Source organism: Pleurodeles waltl, chromosome 1_2 (genome assembly GCF_031143425.1).
Source record: "Pleurodeles waltl isolate 20211129_DDA chromosome 1_2, aPleWal1.hap1.20221129, whole genome shotgun sequence".
Taxonomy (NCBI): domain Eukaryota; kingdom Metazoa; phylum Chordata; class Amphibia; order Caudata; family Salamandridae; genus Pleurodeles; species Pleurodeles waltl.
Window position 1 is genome coordinate 43,546,591 of NC_090437.1, and position 19,469 is coordinate 43,566,059.

At 43.4% G+C, this 19,469-nt stretch overlaps 1 protein-coding gene across 9 annotated transcripts in view; it reads right to left on the bottom strand.

Annotated features, from left to right (window-relative positions):
* PTPN13 (protein tyrosine phosphatase non-receptor type 13) overlaps positions 1–19,469 on the bottom strand; it is a 1,045,801-nt gene that overhangs the window by 603,332 nt on the left and 423,000 nt on the right. For 8 of the 9 annotated variants that reach the window (XM_069236135.1, XM_069236143.1, XM_069236122.1 and 5 more), the window contains exon 10: positions 7,926–8,148. In XM_069236135.1, coding sequence (XP_069092236.1) covers positions 7,926–8,148 — 223 coding nt within the window. The remainder of the gene's footprint in view (positions 1–7,925; positions 8,149–19,469) is intronic. The other variant, XM_069236105.1, reaches the window with a different exon arrangement.

Below are 19,469 nucleotides of genomic sequence, written 5' to 3' on the forward strand. Positions count from 1 at the left end.
TCCATCCCTTAGCCTCGGTGACCCCCTCGGTCATCTTTCAGAGATCATGATGCATCAACAGTAGGTCCACTTTGAGTTCTTCTATTTTGCCTTCCAGGGAGGATCTCAAGTCATGGAGGGCTTTAAGGATGGAGGCCCTCTGATCCTGCTTGGGGCTTTCTGTCAGCTGAGTAGGTCACCCCATCCTGCGTGGCCGTAACTTTACTGAATTTGGTCCCCGTGAACTCATCTCTCAGTGCTGCTGTTAACAGCCGTGGCTCCCCCTTTCCACAAACCAGCAAAGTCTCTTCAGTACTTGTGTCCTGTCTCACTGGCCTCGACAGGACCCAATAAGGTCTGTGCCATTGGTGATTAATGTCTCAGGATGAGGTAACCCCAGGGACTGCATTTTCACCAACCCAAAGAGAACAGTCCAGCTCTGCTATTGATGCCGGTGTGATGGCCACCACTCACAGCCATCAGCGTTGGGCAGGTTGCCCTCCCCAACTGATCCTCGGCAAAACAGATCCTACCTGGGTCTACCCCTCCTGACAAGGCCTTCATGTGTCCCCTTTCCGCCGTCCATCACCCACCACCTCGCTTGACGTCAGGGGACCTGGCAGAACATGAATTCTGCTTCTGGTTTAGCCCCATGACATACAGCCCCACACTGGGCAAGTGGCTTACTCAGTCTGAAAAACAGTCTGAATCTCTATGGGGCCCCAGGTCCAGCTCTGCTCAGCCACACCACCAGTCTCTCAAGTCTCTCCACCCATGAGTGTCGTCTTTGGCAGGGGCAGCCCCCACCATTCAAACCCTTCTTCCCTCTGGCTCCCTCCGAGTGAACCTCACAAGGCCAGGATGCTAGTGGTCCACGGGGAGCTAGTAGAAGGCTGAGCCCTCTACATCGCAGCCACCCGGCACCCACTCCAGGCTCTCTGTGTTAGGGCAACATCAGGCTTGGTATACAACACCGACCAGCATCAGCGATGCTGTGCCGCTGCCAAAACACTGCCCCCACACCTGGTCAGCAAGCGGGTAGGAGCTGCTCCCGCAGCCCGCCCTTGTCAGGAATGGCTCAGCAGCTCACTGTGGTCCCATACACTGCCAGATGTCATCAGGATTATTCCCCTGGGCCTCAGTATTGACAGATGGTAGGTGAGGTAATGGCAGAGGTCAGCAGAGAGTAGCCACCAAGTTCGGCTTATTGGCCATACCACTGATAATTACAATCTTGACTTTCACCCTGGGAAGAGAATGTTTGTGTAGCCACCTGTGATAAAAAATCTTTGCACTCTGTTCTGTGGGGCTCATTGCACGGGTATTGGTGCAAGATGGAAGAATTGTGATGAGGAGTCTCTGAACTGAATTACCTAGCCGTCCTGGATTGTTTGAAGCACCCATATCTATGATCGAACATCCCCAAATTGGTATGAAATTGTGCTCACTGGCAATAAAACCCACTGTGAACTGGATAGATAGTCAAGGAGGTCATGGGGAGCTTTGGAGGAGGACTGGGATCAGGACTTTCAAGGAAAGGTACCAACCCATCCAACAACCCTTACCTCTTCTTCAAAAGAGCAGCATTGTGCTAGTGGCAGTTGAAGAATGCACAAACATTCCTTTAGTGCCAAAACTAAAACCTTTTGCTGGTGTTCTGAAGGGAGTAATCTGTTTTTCTACCTTCTATAAAAAAATTAATTAACTCCTTAACCTGAGATCCAAAGGAGTTTTGACCTATTGAAAGATAAGTGCATTAGAAGTGTATTCTGAGAACTATCACGTTTTCAAGATCAAAACCATATGTGATGGCGGGGAGCCTCTGAATAACCTAATACTGCTACAGTTTTAGTTAGATAATCAAATGATACATCCACAAAAGTCTTAATTGTTGTTCCTCTACAGATAAAATATTTGTGTGATCACTATCCTGGCACTTTCTCTCTTGAAAGTCTATGAGAAGAGAAAGAACCACGTAGTTTGAATAAGTATGCACATGGATAGAAAATTAAAAGCTGAATATGACAGCTACATTGCCAACTCTTTCTTTTGAAACAAATTTGGAAGAGTTGTCTTCAAAATTGTTGGATCCCTGTGAAGATAGACCCATCATGAAACAGTATACCGATAACTGAGGAAATATCTTTTTTTAAATTCTCTGATAGATAATATTTCACCAGAAAGCTTCAAAATATTTATCGCTTCACTGTCTGGTGAACACTTCGTGTACAGCATTGTGCAGCTGCAGATTGTCTTGTTCTCCTCTGATAGTGCATAAAAAAAAACATCTTTGCATTATTCTTGTACATAAGATAGGTTACACCTATTGTGCAGCAGTACTACAGTTAACTCGCTGCCTAAGATATAGACTCTTTTGATCTGTTGTTCATCTTCCTGACCAACATCCTCCTGATCCTGCCGACCTTCTCAACTGGGTTATTTTAGAGCTGGAGCCACCATCTTTTGATGCAAGAAGGTTACTGAAGAAAAACCAGAAGCTGTAGCTGCTCATCTCGCATATCAGAAGTAGGGGATTTAGCTTCAACAGAATCAGTATGATTGCACTTTTTGCCATGCTTTCTCTGCTCCATTAAGCCAATGAAGGGTGTCACAAAGCAACCAGTAACACCAGTTCCTCTGTTGCTGATGAGAGCTGATCAACACATTTTTGCCACTTTCTAAAGCACCTCATGTCTCTTGAACTATTGCATGACCACTGTCAAGAAAAATACTAGTTTCAGGTGCAGTCCACTATTAGAGGCTCCGTAGAGATGTTTAATGATCATCCCAATTCCCCTTGCTCTACAGCAGAAACACTGAACTGCCTAGCAAACAACAAAAAGGTAAGTATCAGGATACACAGAAAACAGTCACTGGAATAGCAGGTCCCTGATCCTATTATAAAAATAACATGTTGGTGAAAAAAATAACTGATTGGAGCACTGCAGCTCAAATATAAGTACATGCTACACAGATACTTCTAACTTACTGAAAATTGCTAGGAAGGCAACATTGCTTGAATCAGGACAGAGGGGAAAAAAAGAAGTCCCTCTGAATGGGGCTGACTCTCCGGCCTGGGGGAGGTGCTGGGCTTAGACCAGGCTTCTCCATCAAGTAGCTTGTGAGCTACTGGTAGCTCAACAGCTACCTGAAAGAAGCTCTCCTGTGTTGTGCAGTCCGGTTTACTAAATGTGAGCTTTTTGCTTGGCTGAATTAATATATGTATAGCAACATTAAAAGGTGTGCACCTGAGATGAAAATGTGTTTATTTTCATACCTCATAAGCTTGTGTGGAGAAAAACAGGTGCATTTCCAAAACATTTTTAAAGCTGATGTTTTAGAGATAACTCATATGAAACTAAGGGAAATGTATTACTAATATTATTACCTTGGTGCCAGGGGTTGTAGCTATGGCTGCTATTGATTACCTATGTAAAGGAATACCACATTGGCAAATACTTTTTTTTTTACATTCCTTGTGCAACCATGCCTGATGCACTGAAGTGATAATCTGGCAAACCTGCAGTAAGGTGACCACGTGAAGGTAAACTTGCATAGGGTAGCCACCAATGTAATCTGCTCTCATGTGCTCATTATTACAACACTAATAACATTAGTTGTTCTGGATGATTTTCATAGAGCATAAATGGTTCTTATTACAGAAAAGGTTCGAGACCCCTGGCTTTGACCATCTGTCATTGAGTTAAATATTTGAGTGTATGAATGCTTTTATTTACTGGAACTGGTAAACCCCGTCAAAATAAGACAGGTCTTGAATTGTAAGGATTGGGGTGAGGCAAATGGACCAGGAGGCAATTCCAGGTTGTACCTCTTTCCCTGACTGGATGGCTCACCCAGACATGCAGTAGCTCTCTTCTGGCCGCACTGACTATGATCTATGGCCTCATTCCTCTGCCATTCCAGAGGCCCTGATGTTGGCTTTGGTGATGTTTGGCATACATTAGCGGACTTCCAGTATATAGTTTCAGTTTTTCCAAAATGATTTTACAGAAATAGCACCTATACATTATGTTATTAAAAATACTGCTTCAAAGAATCACTATGCAATCGTATTTCATAGTGGAGCATAACACGTAAGTAAGCAAAGTTTTTATTCAAAAGTCTGAGCATTCTGGCCCATAATTGTCCTTCTTTATACTTCTACCACAAAACTGCATATTGCACACAAAGTCAAATGCTTAGTTGATACAGAGAATGAAAGCCATCTCCTATCTGTTGTTGATTTTATACTATAATAATATGGTAGGTCAACAGAACTTCTCCTGGCCATTTTACAGTGTTGGTGGAGAAGAAATGTGTGTGGCTCTCATCCCCATTCAGAGTACAAATAAACATTTAAAATCCTTATAAGCTCCTTTTCCATTTTTAGAGACTGGTTCTTAATATGGAGCACCTTGGATCTTAATTCAAACAGGCATAATCCACACAAGCTTTTCTTTTTTCATTATTTATTTGTATCCAAGCAGTACAGGGATAATGGAGTAGCCCAGTCTTGGAGGACAGCCAAGGTCTTATAAGTGCATTTATTTTATGATATTAGACTTTGGAAACTCAATGTTCAAATCATTAAACAGCATCTTGCTTATCTGACCATTGAGTGAGCATTGCCCTCATACATTTGTTCTTTAGTAGTTCAGCTGCTGGGACAGGTGTAGTGGTCCATACCCACTTCCTTACTTATAGTGAGCAGATTTGCCTGATGTAGGTCTACAGAAATTTGCTAAAAATCATAGCCCTCCCCAAAGCTTGATAGCGTGATGCATACCATACCTAGCTACTTTCAATTAAATTGTAATGGTATTCAAAAATACAGATACTCTTTTGCATTATAAATTTGGGTTTTATCTAAACAATTTTAAGATCTTTTAGATGAACCTTAATGTGTTAATATTATAAGATATGCAATAAGTGTCATACTGTAAGATGCCAAACTGTGGGGTGTCAATGTGTTCACTTAGCTTTCCCTCATTAAAATAAGAGACAGTAAAATCAAGATAAGGTTGAAAAAGCATCCCTGACACACTCCATTACTATTATGAAAAGGCGTTTTGGCCTAGCCATAACGGACTCTGATTGTATTGCTGTATACATGTCCAAAAGGGGTATTACACTTCTAAGTTTAAGAAACTAATCATTTTCAGAAAGACTGAGCTTTCAGGAAACAATTATGTAGCCATAAGTGGTGATAAAACCATGGTAAAGTAAAGACACTAGAATGGGCATACATATGTAGGAAGACACACACAAGGAGAGTGAGAGTCAAAGAGACAGAGGTAAGGATCAGAAGACAAAGCTACACTGGTAGTAACACTGACTTCCACTGACAATGACACCACAATGAGAAAATAAGCAACAAAAGAAGGAATAAGCACAGATCGACATATAGAGGCAAAGAAGAAAATACTGAAGAACAAGGATAGATTCAGAGAGATGGGGCAAGAAGCCAAAAACACACAGTCACAGAAACACAGTCACAACATAAACACAATGAGACAGGCATTTGCAAACAAGGATCCACTCTCAAATGGATCTGTTCCTTTCTCACAGGAAGAACCCAAACGGTCAGGCTGCCAGCCTTCACATCAGAGATCGAAAAATTTATATGCTGAGTCCCACAAAGATCATACCTCAGCCCCACCCGTTTAAACATATACATGACACTGTTCATCAACATCATCCAATCACAAGACATCACATCTATTTCCTGCACCAATGACACCCAATTCATCCTCTCCCTGACGGACAAAACAAACATTGCCAAAACTAGTTTCACAACCTGCATGACCATGACCATGGTAGCAGACTTGATATGAATCAACCGCCCGCGGCTCAACTCTGACAAGATGGAAGTACTGGTCTTCGCCAACAAGATCTCTCCATGGGACTTCATCTGGCGGCTGTAGGAGCTAGGACTAACATGCAAGAAATCTAAGGATCATCCTAGACGACCAGCTCAATGTGACAGTCAAGTCACCGCAGTGCACTAGCTGCTTCCACATCCTATGCATGCCGCAAAAAATCTTCAAATGGTTACCTCAGAACACCAGACGGATCATCATGCAAGTATTCATCACCAGCAGGCTGGACTATGGCAACACTCTCTATGACTTAATCTCCAAGTAACTCCTACACAGACCCCAGACCATTCAAAACACCAATGGAAGTCTCCCACGCCACACCCATAACACTCACACACATGCCCTGCATTCGCAAAATCAAAACTGGAGGTCGCTCATTCTCTTACAACGCGCTCAAGATATGGAATGACTTCCTTCTACACATCTGAGCCTCCTCCTCACTTGTTGAGTTCAGCAAGAAGCTGAAGTTTAGTCTCTTCGTATAAGCATCTTGGGGACCACAAAACTAAACACATGCCCATAGCCTGGATACCCTCTCAGGTGACTAGTGCGCTATACAAATCAACTTAACATAACAGGTAGGATAGACATTGGCATGAACACAAGAAACTGGGGCGAGGAGATACAGCGAGTAAAAAGGGACAATGAGACATACTTCAACAGAAAATTAGAACAAGGAGGGAGAAGGGCACAAAGAGAAGAATCAGACCTGGGAGGCATGGGGGGGGGAGTAACACAGGCATGTACAAGATGACCTGGACATAAGGACACAGGGAATAAGAGACAGACCGATAGACACAAATTATTAAATACAAATACTAGGTCAAAAGAAATGTGGGGCAGAAACAATGATGCAATACTTCAGACAAGCGTGAGAAAAGCAGTCAACAAATATTCGTAATCCCAACACCCTCGGCATTCAAGTATCATGGCATGACAAAATATTGAGCTGTAAATGCCTCACTTAATAACAGCACAGTCAATGAATACAGCGCTTTAACCAATAAAGAATCAGTACAAGTCACCTCTGAATTCTGTCATGTTGCAAAGACCCTTCAAGTGGTAGAGTTTATCCTCCGCCTAGCGAAGCTACTTCCCAATATTTTAAATATAATTTAACTGTACTTGTGAAATAGCACAATACACAGCATCGGGGCAGTTCTTGGGTGATGAACATGTAGATAAGATGGATCATTGTATGGGAAGGAGTTCAAATCAAAGCTTCACAAAAGATACTGCAAATCGGTTGGAGATCAGTTTAACTAAAAAAAAGGTCAGATTGAAGGCTGGAATCTAGTATGAATACTTTGTAGAGTTCTAGTGCAGATAGGAACAACCGGCAGTATCAGAAGTCTGAGACAGATGGAAGCTTGTGGCTAAGGATATGTCTTTTAGTTTATGAGGGCATGGGCAGTATCATCTCAGGTATCAGGCACTCAACCATTTAGCACATGCTATTAATATTAATTTTCAGTTTGGATGGGTCATCAGATAAGACTGTGTCCAACTTCTGTAATATACATGAAACATTCTGGAGTTTTTGCTGGCATATTAGAATTATCTTGGGCTTATGATGTTGAAATTCCACTGATGTACTGCTGTGAATTACATTGGTCGTTACCACAATGGTTACTTCACTATCCCTAGCCCCTAATTCCAGCTTGCAATGGTTGGTACCTTATTTGAGGCTCAGTTTGGAATTGTCAATTTTTGTATAATTGTTTCTATTACATTATTAACAACAAAATAGCTTGCCGTTTTCCTTTTTCTCTTTGCCTGCCATCGCTCAGATTTTTATATTCAGTAGATTTGTTTTCTGATTTTAGTATTGCAAAAAAGAAAATTTGGATTTTGATTCTGAGTGAACATTGTCATAGCAAAAGCTTGTGCTGATTTCCTTTTCCAATACCAAAGTAAATATGAAAAGTAAACATTCTTAATAAAGAAGTGTTTTACAAAAAAATCATTAATAAGCCATGGTTACAATATTTGACAGTCAAGCATAGTATTTTTATAGTAGCTCCTTCCAGAACTCAAAGGGAAACCAATGAAAAAAGTAGAAGTTACCCTTAGTTTTCTTTGGGTCATTGCGGTTTCCATTGCAATCTCCCTTAAAGGATCCCGAGTGATATCAAGCATGGATGCCCTTGTGATTTCTCCTGGGTACAGACTTAGTCGAGACTGCCTCAACGCCATTTTTGCCTGCATCTGCTTCATTTCCTCCTCTTGTCGCTTCTGCATTACTTCTTGGCTGATTAGGTTCCCTTCAGGTGGTGTTTCATAATGTCTGCTATAATGAGGGGGAAGGGGGTAGGGGGAAAAAAATGGCTATGTTAATTTGAGTAAGGGAACCATAAGTGTCATACATTAAAAAAATGTCAGCAACCCCCCTTCTGACATTCATTCATTCATATGTAAAAATCATTACCAGAAAAAGGCAAATTATGCAGTATATTGAAATTACTAAATGCACAGAAATTTTTGAAACGTATGTGTCCACAGAAACCAGAATGTGTATGCACCTTCAAAACCGGAGCCTGGATGTTTGTGGCCCATCTGAGGCCTTTGAAATTTTATTATGGCCACCCTCGCTCAGATAGGAGAGCAAAAAAGCATAAACAAAGCTCTTGCTTTTTAAGTAAAAGGATCCAAGACAATTCTCTAGTATTACCAAAGTTGTCAAAAAAAGCTAAATCAATACCTTGGATCACAGAAAACACAAGAGGAATTAAACAAGATAGAAGCAACTCAAGTAAAATGTCACTTAACCCAGATCTGTGACTGGGGATGAATGTTTAGTTTGGTCTACATTCTATCCATCAACAGTTCTTTTTGCATTTGTTGCTCCAAGTGGGAAGGGTATGCCCAGACGTAGGTCCTGTGCTCACTATGCCACCAGATTCAAGATAGCATGACTGAAGAGATGTGATAGCCCGAAACAGGTCCCAGGATGCTTGTTTCTGGTATAGAGAGGACCTCGCCTGGCAGTTCGGGCTGGACTGTTCCCATGGGGAACAGGGTCAAGACTGATTTGCGTATGGCCGTGTCCAACTGGGGTGTCATGGTGAGCAAAAAAACTGATGGATTAAACCCAGATCTGTGACTGGGGGTAAATGTTTGGTTTGGTCTACATTCCGTCCATCAATTGTTCTTTTTACAAGGGTGTCACTTAACAGAATTTTATCCAACTCTAATCCACCGTGTGCCAGGGCACATCCCGATGGTTTCCTTTCATACGTCCACTATTGAATGTTTTTTTGAAAAAACATAAGTCTGGCTGCTTATGGTGCTGCTCACTGCCTTTGGCCTCTCATTATAGGTAAGCCAAATCGCTGGAGCATCCACTGCCATGCGGCTACAGACAGGTTCTAGAGGCCTATGGTGCAACCTTTGCCGCTACCACTTTTTACCAATAGAAAACAAGTCACAGGGGCCACCTCTTTCCTGCCACTTAAAGGAATAAAAACCTGGCTCCCATTACCACTTGCTTTTTAAAAAAACAGAAACAGATCCCAATGAGTCCCCTCCCTCCCTGCAGGTGTTTACTTTTTAAAAACGTCTCTGAACCACCCCAGTGCCTTGGAATATCCATCTACTGCCATTTAACAGGTGAATAATTATATAGGCAATATCAAAAAACAGATTCCCTTTTCCTCTTTCCTATCTCACTTCTAATAAGTCAAGAAACAATGTACCGAAGATCCCACACCCTTCTTACAGGATATTTAATCGAAATTAAAAACAACAAATTGAGTCTTTTAGAAGCTGTTGACTTCAGCAGCCTCCTCCCTTAAAACATATGGTATAGCAGCATGCTGTGCAGCTGTAGTAAAGTTTATTTCCTCTCTTTCTATTTGGGGGTGCTTATAACCCCAGGGGATGGCAGAGCACTTTACAGAGAACAGGGCATTATGCGTCTTCACTTGCAGATTATGGGCAGATGAATAGAAACGCGGGGAAGGGAGCCGGAGAGCAGAGTGGTTCACAGTTAGTTACACATGGTTTGCAAGTGGACATCGGGTTGGGGCTGACCTACAGGGCAATCAGGCAGAGGTCTTACCGGTCAGTGAATGAACTTGTTTTCGGGCTCTTTGTGGGCCTGTTTTATGCTCTGCCGATACAGTTTTACTGTTGATTTCCCGGATATTAAAACAAACATTGCCTGCAGCAAGCTCAAATCCGTAGAGTCTTCCATACCTTGCAAAACACTTAAACAGCGTGATTTACAAGTTCTAAACTGTTCCAATTTGCAAACATGTGCCACTCTTTTTTAGCTATATCATTTATTACTGGGGGCCACTCTTATGTTGGTGCCAGGACCAATTTACAGTCCCGGTCCGAAGCAGGAGGTAGATGGAGGAGGGAACAGCTCAGTGTGAAAGAGTTGAATTCTCCCACCAAAAAGGGCTAAAGCCAATGACAAAACTCTGATGCTGACCCATACAAAGCTTAGCAGCTATCTACTATCCTCCAGCACTATTCCAATAAATGTAGGTCAGCCAGCCAGGAATATGCCATGATATCCTGATTAAAGTAGACCACCCTTGGTTACAATTAATTATTGATGTTGATACAGCAGCACTGCTGAGAACCCCTGACATTCTAGCTCAATTCTGCTCAGCACTGCAGGTACGGTGCTACTTCCACCAAAGTAGCTTTCCTGCCATGGAGCTCTGTTGCTTTGAGGGACGGTAGTGGTCCAATCCAAGAAGATGGAAGTTCCGCCTTAGACTGAACATGTGCCCCAGGTCTCCCTGCAACAGTAACTGTAGGGTGCGGAATGGAGGCCACTGTGCAATCCTGGGAGTGTCAGAGACTTCCGACAGAGTACCCCAGAGAGCAAAAAGGGACTGAACCACCAATTGAGGTCAACAAGATGACGCCAACTGAGATTGCTTTCCTACAAATTCGGTGAGATTGCATGGTAGCTCATGGCCAGATATTGTGAGCCTCAGCCCAAGACCACAGGTTCATCACCTCCCACATCACCCTGTTTGTTGTCGTACACCATCTCAATTGCATAGTCTAAAAACCTGCACTGATGACCAAAAATGGAGGACAGAAAACCTTCAGGGCCAATCAAACTGGACAAATCTTCAGCAAACTGATGCAAGACTTCTGCTCTGGGGGTGACCACAGGCCTCATGGATGCCCCCAAAAGAGGGAAGAGGAATCGATCATGACCATGACCACAGATGGTGGAGGGCATAAGGGCTTCCCAAATTGAAGGTTGTTCGTCTCCACCCACCACTGCAGGTCTCGAGCCGCTTCAGTACAGGCACCTCTGTAGTGCTTGCAGGTGTGACCAAGAAGGCCCAAAAGGTGCAGGACTCTTAAGGCCGGTAGAAGAGCTCCTTCCTGATAGAAACATCAGTATCAAGTCCTGAATGCCCCAAACATGCTTGGAAGGTGTAAAGGTGTTCAGGGAGACTGAGTTCAGCCCTGCCCCAGTATAGAAGAGGCACTGAGAGGGATGAGGACCAAAAAGAAAGACGAACGTGGCCAGTAAGTGGTCTGACACAAGCCGCTGCAATTCCACCTTCAATAACCAGTCGTGGAAACACAGGAATACAAAGATTCCTGACCTGCAAGGATGTTCCACAACCACAGATCTCTCCTCTGTAAAGGATTTGGGGGGCGAGAGGGTATGATATCAATCTAAAGAGGAGGACACTAACTGACAGTGAGTTGAGTTCACCTTGTGTGGCTGCAGGATCGAGGCATGAATTAAGTCCTGCAATTCAAGTGACACAACCCAGTCTTTCGGCTCCAGCGCCATAAGGACATGTGTGAGAAAACACTTTGAACTTCTCCTTCCAGAAAAAGACATTCATAATGAAGAGGCCCTGAATAGGGTGGAGTTCTCACGCTTTTATGCAAACAAGAAGATAACCAGAATAGCATTTTTGTCCAATCTTATTCCCTGTGGATGAATCAGACTCCCCATTAATCAACAGAGCAAGAATCCCCTGCTTCAGAACGCAGGCATAGTCCCCTTTTTAAACAGGGAGAATGAGAGGTGGCTATTAGTAGAATGGAAGGACATAGCCATGCTCGACAGACTGAAGGAACCACAGTCTGTTGTGATGGATGGCCACAGTAGTAAATGGAAGGACACATTTCTTTCTACAGGCTGAGCATGCCTCCTCAAGCAAGGATCTAACTTTTTGGGTTCCTGCCTTGGCTTGAAGGTTGTTGCTTCTGAAAGGGCAGGCCCTGAGAATGCCTCCTGAATCTTCAGTACTGTTGATAAAAATGGTGAGCAGGAGGTGCGGGTCTCAAGCACAGAGCCATAGCCTTGTTTAGAGTGCTCTTGTGCTGAATTGGCCTTCCTGCCAAAGAGGTGAGATACATCAAAGGGTATGTCCATAAACAATTACCAATACATTCCCTGAAAAGACACAATGGAACGCATGGTGGCAAAAAGTGACGGAAGACCCATGGACTGTGCCTTTGAAACCAGAGTCTCCGGGCCAAAGTGTGGGATCTGCTTGGCAGCGTCTTGTCCATCACGATTGTTATGAGTGTTGGTATCACTCCAGTTAGCACAAATGGCAAAATGCTGGGAGAAGTAAAGAGTATCCTGGATACACAGGGAGCATATCCTTCCAAATATCTTGTATAAAGTTTCTATGTAATGTTGGAAGGATTCAGCCAAAATTAGCTGATAAATATATACAAATACTATTTATTGCAGATGATACAGTTTTGTTAGATAGCATCCCTGCTTGCTTTACAGTGTTCATTTATGTTCCTAGCTAAATACCGCACAAAGAATTGCCTAAAAGAAGGACACCTCATCTTTCTGCAAAACAGTTCTACATAAGACTTAATAGTTTCTAAAAAGTCAATGACGTTCTCAAAGAATTATATTTCAAGAGTATGCTCAAGGAAGGCAGATTTAGTTCAGTGTAAGAAATGGAGTGGTACAGTGCAGTGACTGGATGATAATATGAAGAAATAAATGAATACAATAAGTACTCATTCACATATAAGACACAAAACACTGCAATACAACGTCCTGCGACACATTTACTCAGCTCCAACTACTTGATCCAAAGTCCTCCGCACCAAACAAAAGGACTGCCCCTCATGGCTCCCGACAGGAACACACAGGCACATGCCTCCAGGTGGCACAAAACATTTCACAAGCAATATGACAGAACCAAGCCAACAAAGCTAATGCTCCTTGAACTCTTGTAAGAAGCAGTCAAATAAACACAAAAACAGAAGACAAAGCATGCTGGTTATGAGTCTATATGGTTATAACTAAGTGTGTAGCAGTCTATTGACAAGTCAGACATGTTTATTGGTAACACAATGCTATGAACTGAAATGCAGGATGACGAGTGGACTAAACACAAAATAACTTAGTGGAGACTCAAGTTGGGTGATACACAAAGGTGCATAATCATGCACATCTGCTGTGGAATCGTGCAATATTTTACATTTTAATGTACATGCCAACTTACACTGTTTTCAGCTAGCAGCACATCCATCATAAATACTTATTTTCCCAAAAAATATATGAATATAAAAATAAATATATGAAAAGGCCATTTTTGCCTGAAAAAATGGACTTTGTTGGATGGCATGATGGGTGGGGATGCAAGGAACGGTTACCTGCTCTCTTTATTTGCCATGGAAAATAGACAGCAATTGTTTGGCTGCTTTCCTTCGCTGACACTTAGAAGGCAGCAAACAAACAGAGCATGCCACTCCGCATTCACCACCTTTCTATGGCAACAAATGCAACACCAGAAAAACTTTCTCCAAAATGTCAGTAAAAAAGTCTGCCAAGAATAATTAAGCATGATATCCTTAAAAGTTATGAGAAGAAAGCTATAACTGGCTGCTACATTACAAAAATTAAGAAGACTAAAATGCAACGTTAAGTGATCAAACAGTGGCAAAGTCAATAGGCCTCGCCCTTCAGACTTATTGACTTTGTGAATGCTTTTTGGCAGTATCTAAAACGTGCAGCGTAGCCAAAAGCTTTTTTCAAAAGGCATTACGGTGCAGCTGCAGTAGAAGAGAGCTAGAAACACATCCACTCTTCATGGAGAGGGTAAACAGAAATAAAGCAGTTCTCTAAAAGTGAGCAATAGAAGGACATAAGCCAGCCAACCAGAGAGGTGGTAAAGAAGCTAAGCTCCCTGGGAGGGATAGACAAGATGGAAAAGCTGGAACAAGGAAAGCCATTGAATAAGAAGAAATCAAATGAGTGTGAAAAAGTCAACCAAAGGTAAGCAACATTTGCAGGCTGGACTGGGCCAGACTGGACAAAGCAGCCCTGGCAAATTTTGTCAGACCAACCGTCATAGGGTACATAGTGGGCGAGCAAGCCTGACCACTACAATGGAGCTTGGAGGGGTTGACTCCCCACCCCCAAAAAAAAACAAATTTGGAAAAATGGCAGAAACAGTGCATTCAACAACACATTTTTCATTATATATTCAATTGTATTCATTTTAAAGCATAGTAACTGAGAACTGGGATTTGGCAATCATTATTGGGGCCCTTAAATTACTCCCTCACCATCACACCTCTAACAGTCGCTTTCATCGCTCCATAGCCGCTCTCTCACATGTATTTAATTTGTTTTATAGCACCTCTCTCACCCGCACAGGGTGCTGGAGTACCTTACATTGTACACACATACAGAGAATGACTCATACGTGTGTAAGTCAGTGCATAGAAAATGTTAAATAAAACAAAGGAGACTACAAGGTGAAAGATTCACATGTCATCCATACTGTTAGGCATTTTTTAAGAGTGCTTGGTCCAGGGAAGCATCAAGTCAGGATTGAGAACGTAACATGGCAGTTAGGGTTGACTTTACTAATAATGTATTTCTATCTAAACAAACCATTTATAGCAAAATTAGGATAATCAAAGACTAGGGAAAAACATAACTTTTTAACCTTCACCATGCCATTAGCAAGCAGGTCTTCGATGGCAGTTCATTATGCACCGTGCTAGATTCTGATTGTAACTTGAACTGCACAGTAACAAAATGATCTCTATGACAAAAGCAGCAACCCACTGAGCTATGCACATAAAATACTGTTCTGTAATCTGTATAGTACACGTTCTTTGCAGCAGGTATATTAACCCTCTGCGCTACCTTAGATGAGTCAGAACTGCTCTGGACAAGATCTCTCTCCAGCAGGAATATTAATCACCAGAGTTATCGTGGCACTTTTATTGTTGCCTGAAAACTGTTGGATATACAAGGAACTCTGCACTGCTTCTAAAACTGCTGCACTGCTACAAAACCGGTCCCTAGTAACAAAAGCACCCCTGCATACAAACACACACCCACCCTTCCCCCACTCTTCCAGCCTGCCTGGGACACATCCAATGCCCGGTGAGGTCAGTCAGGCTTTTAACAGGTTGACTGTAAACCCCTGTAAAGTCTTGTAAGCCCACAATAGGTCTTTTGCAACCAGACATCTTGCGCGGTCTGTTGGGATCAACCTAAAAAGGAAGCCAATTTAAAAGAAACAAGTATTGGAAAGTTTGTAAGTGTGTCTTCCATGGGTCAGTGAATGTAAACACGGGCATTCACACAAATGCTGTTCACGTGCACTGCAAGCCTCACTACTGTTTACGACATTAAAGTCTGTCCTGTTGGCTTTGTCGATGATAGGGACAAAAGCAGCAACCTTTCTGTATAAAATTAACACAACAATTAAAGACTTGAATGTGACAACCAGCTTGACGATTAAGTTTCCTATTCAGATATAAATGGCCCCTCCTGCATTCCAATGTAATCACATCCTGGAAGGAAGCAAAATACAACAAATAACCAAAAGTAGGACATGAGGGGATAATACTGATCTGCGTGAAGGCAAAAATCTCTATGTATAAAGAATTGGCAACAATAAAATGTGTAGATTTTAGCATTTTGAAGCCAGACCTAAAAAAGCTACCAGCACAAGAAAGAGAGGAACAGGTCTGTCAATACGTAAAGTGAGGACCACTTTTAGTTTTATAAGAGGAAAAAAAAAAACATTCAGGCCCTTACTAAGAGTTTGGTGGGCGGCGGAGGCCGCCCGGCAAACTCTTTTGGTAGGAAAAAGGCCACTCCTGTTTTCCGCCCACTGGCCCTATTATGAGTTTTCTGCTGGGCCAGCGGGTGGAAACAGCATTTCTGCCCGTTCGCCCAGCTGGCAACTCACCACAACATTGATGCCGGCTCGTAATCAAGCCAGCGGCAATGTTGCAATGCGTCAGGTGCGACAGCACCCGTCACGCTTTTCACTGCCCATAATTCGGGCAGTGAAAATCGTGACAGGGCTATCCATGGGGGCCCATGAACTGCCTATGCCAAGTGCATGGGCAGTGCAGGGAACCACATGCTTGCCCGGCACCCTGCCTCCACCAGCCTTTGCATGATGGTGGGACCGCCATGCAAAATCTGGCAGAGGGGAGAGTCAACTGGCGGCAACCTCGCCCTGCTGGCAGTTGGACCATGGCAGCTCCGCCAGGGTCATAATGTGGAGGCCGGACTGCTGCTTTTGTGGCGGTCCAATGGCCACTGCAAGTCTGGTGGCCCCATGACCGCCAGACTCCTAAATGAGGGGCTCAGTATCTTGCCAAATAGGAAAGTTATGCTCTACAATACAGTGATCACCCATGTCGCACTCATCATGCTGGACATGTGTTTCTCTCCCTGTTTCAAGTGCTTTGCAAGTCCAGTAACAGTGCGGCTGCCTAGTCTGTTTGTGTGAAATTTTCTAGAATCCGATTTTTCGTTTTGGCTTTCTGAGCATACGTTCTTCAGAATGTCACTTCCAGAGAAAAGGGAAACCTCCTTCACCAGCTCACCATATGTACACACTGGGCTTTAAGTGGGCTGGGTCCTGCCGGTGCTAAGCACCAGCAGTTGTAAAAAGCAGGTGCTGAGACGGGTCTTCATATAAAAAGCTGACAGTACACGTCTGAAGGTCTGCCCGATGCCTTCCGGTATCAACAAGGAAATAAAGAATAGGCAGCGCTCCAAAGTGTGGCTGTAGTGACTAGAGGTTTATTTCAGCTGCAACAACCAGGAACTCATTTGTGTACATCGTGAAATGACTGGTGAATAAATATAAATGCAGAGCGCGTTTGCATTGTAATACCCATTAGAATGATATCAAAAATTACGTTTCTGTAAAGAGGCAAAGCGGTTACTTCAACTAGCAAGGAAATGCCCTATTGAATCGTTTTAGCTCGTGAAAATACTGAAACTAACATGCACTTGGTTAGAGCAAGGAAGAGAGCAAGCAAGAGAGCAAGGCTCCGCGCGTGCGTGTGGATCCATTTAAAAAAAAAAACATAAGGACTAAAAAGAGACTGAGAAATATATGTGAATATTTGTGACCATCAATGCAGAAGAAAAGAATTGACACAAAAGAAAATACATGAAAATAATAATGTCCATTTTCTTTAGGTGTGACAACATTAATCGTGGTCATGATGATTTAAAAAAAAAATCCAATAGGTTACATCACAAGGCAACTTTTCATGACACGTCCCTAAACCGTACTTCGGGTACAATCTCCTGATGCGCTATGGCATGGTATTTATTTACTTTGGACATTTAAAAAACGCAGAGCTTTAATTTTGGGCACTTAAAAGACTCATAGCTTGTGCCAGGTGGCCACTTCAGAGAGTAGGAATTTCAATGTTGCTTGCTGTATTATATATCTGTATGCAATGACAGATGCAGCAAAACACCAGTGGGCATACTATGCACAGATTTTTAGCTTCCGTGATTTAAGCCACGCCCTCAATTACATCGGCCACGCGCCTCCGAGAAACCCCCCACGTAAAGCCCTGTGTGATCATCCACAGCATGTACTTTTTTGGGGGGTGGGGAGTAGCCTGATTTCAAAGACATCAACCCTGTGCGACAGGTGTTTTCGATGTTTCCTGTCATTGCAGTTACCTCAAAATAATAAGTAGTTATTAACAGACACAAAACAGGCTGTTTGAACACTTTAAGCCAAACAACTCTGCATTTTCAGAGGTGTGGTTGTACCAATGGACAATACTTTTTGCGCCTTGGCACAGAAACCTTATAATTTAACTGACAAGCAAGGATGAGTCATTTCTGGAAAATCCTGCTAGGCTAATGCATTCCACTATACCTAAATAGCTCTAAAACACGTGTTTCAGGAAACAGACCTGTTTCCTATCCTGCCAACTCGTAGCCTCCCGTCTTACCTATCACCCAGGAATGTTTTAAGACATTTGTGTTTACTTTTGATACCATTCCTAGAAGGTCAATCCAGATACTTTCTGCTGTTTCTCTTCCAACTTCAGATCTCCCTCATTATAATGCCTCATCTCCTGATGTGGGATACATGCTCGGGTGCTCTCCTCGACCCACCAGTGGACTTCACTGTCCCAGTTTCTTTGTTTGGGGACAACCTAATGAGGCACGAGGCCTACAGAAAAAGAAGGCCGATACAGCAGATGGAATGGAAGTCCGGCTGAGAACATTTCACGGCTTACTAGTGGTACAACTGGCACTGTACCTCAACCACAAAAGGCTGAAAGGACTGGTTCAACTCTCATTGCTAGTGTCATGGCCCCAACCCACAGAAGTGAATGCTGAACTCCTGAAGAGTGCCATTAACACTAACCTCGTCAGAAATGCACACTCCCTCTCGGCCTGGCTTTAGGTGCAGTGCCTAAAGGCAGTGGAGTATGCGCTTTGCATCCATCACAATGCACACATGCAATGCGGGCCGCGGCCGGAGAAGAACGCATTGGGAGACACGAGGGGCTGCACTGTGCCCATGGCTCCTTGTCCCAGAGTGGGCATGGCGTAACTTTAACTAGGTGTGCTGGGAGCGCAGAGGGACAGGGGCCCTATTACAGGGAATGGCTCCCACCGGGCAGGCGCTCTGGGGCCAGCCCACTAGGAAGAGGCAGACCGGCTCTCTGAGGCAGTCGATCCGTCTTCCATAACAGGCAGCATTTTGAAAGGACAGAGATCCCTCTGCAGAAGTGTAGAGTGCACCCGCCTGCAGGGTGGCACCTGGGGCCCATGGGACCCCTTTCCCTCCTTGGAGGGGGTCATTTTAACTGTGTGCAACCTCTTAGTGACACGCAGAGAGTGCCCCTCGCCAGCTCATTTGCCTCTATCCTCGTGGGCGATATGTTCCAGGCGCAGAGGTAAAGTGCTTCTCCGTGCAAATAAGAGGTCGCACCCTTCGAAGTGCACCAGCAATTTAAGTGCGCCGACATGACTTTACTAACATGAGATTCCGCACAAGCAAGCGTCTGTCATGCCTTCTGTAATAGCAAAGTGCCCTGGGGCACAGAAAACAGGCACACACGCCCTTTGTGCGAATGAAGCAACAAAACTGTATAGTTAAACTGGGGGTCCGACTACTCAAGCACCAATTCACTGGAGAACATAAACCTGGTGGTCCAAACTAAAACACGTCAATGCACACAGAGAAGAACAGTTTATCAGACAAAACACGCGCAAATTACAGTTTGCAGCTTCACGTTTTACCCCATCCTGCATACTATTTAACTTGCTGCAGAAAGTTTTGTGGCTGTTCACTTGAACCATTGCACATAGTCAAATGATTTTGTAAATAAACAATA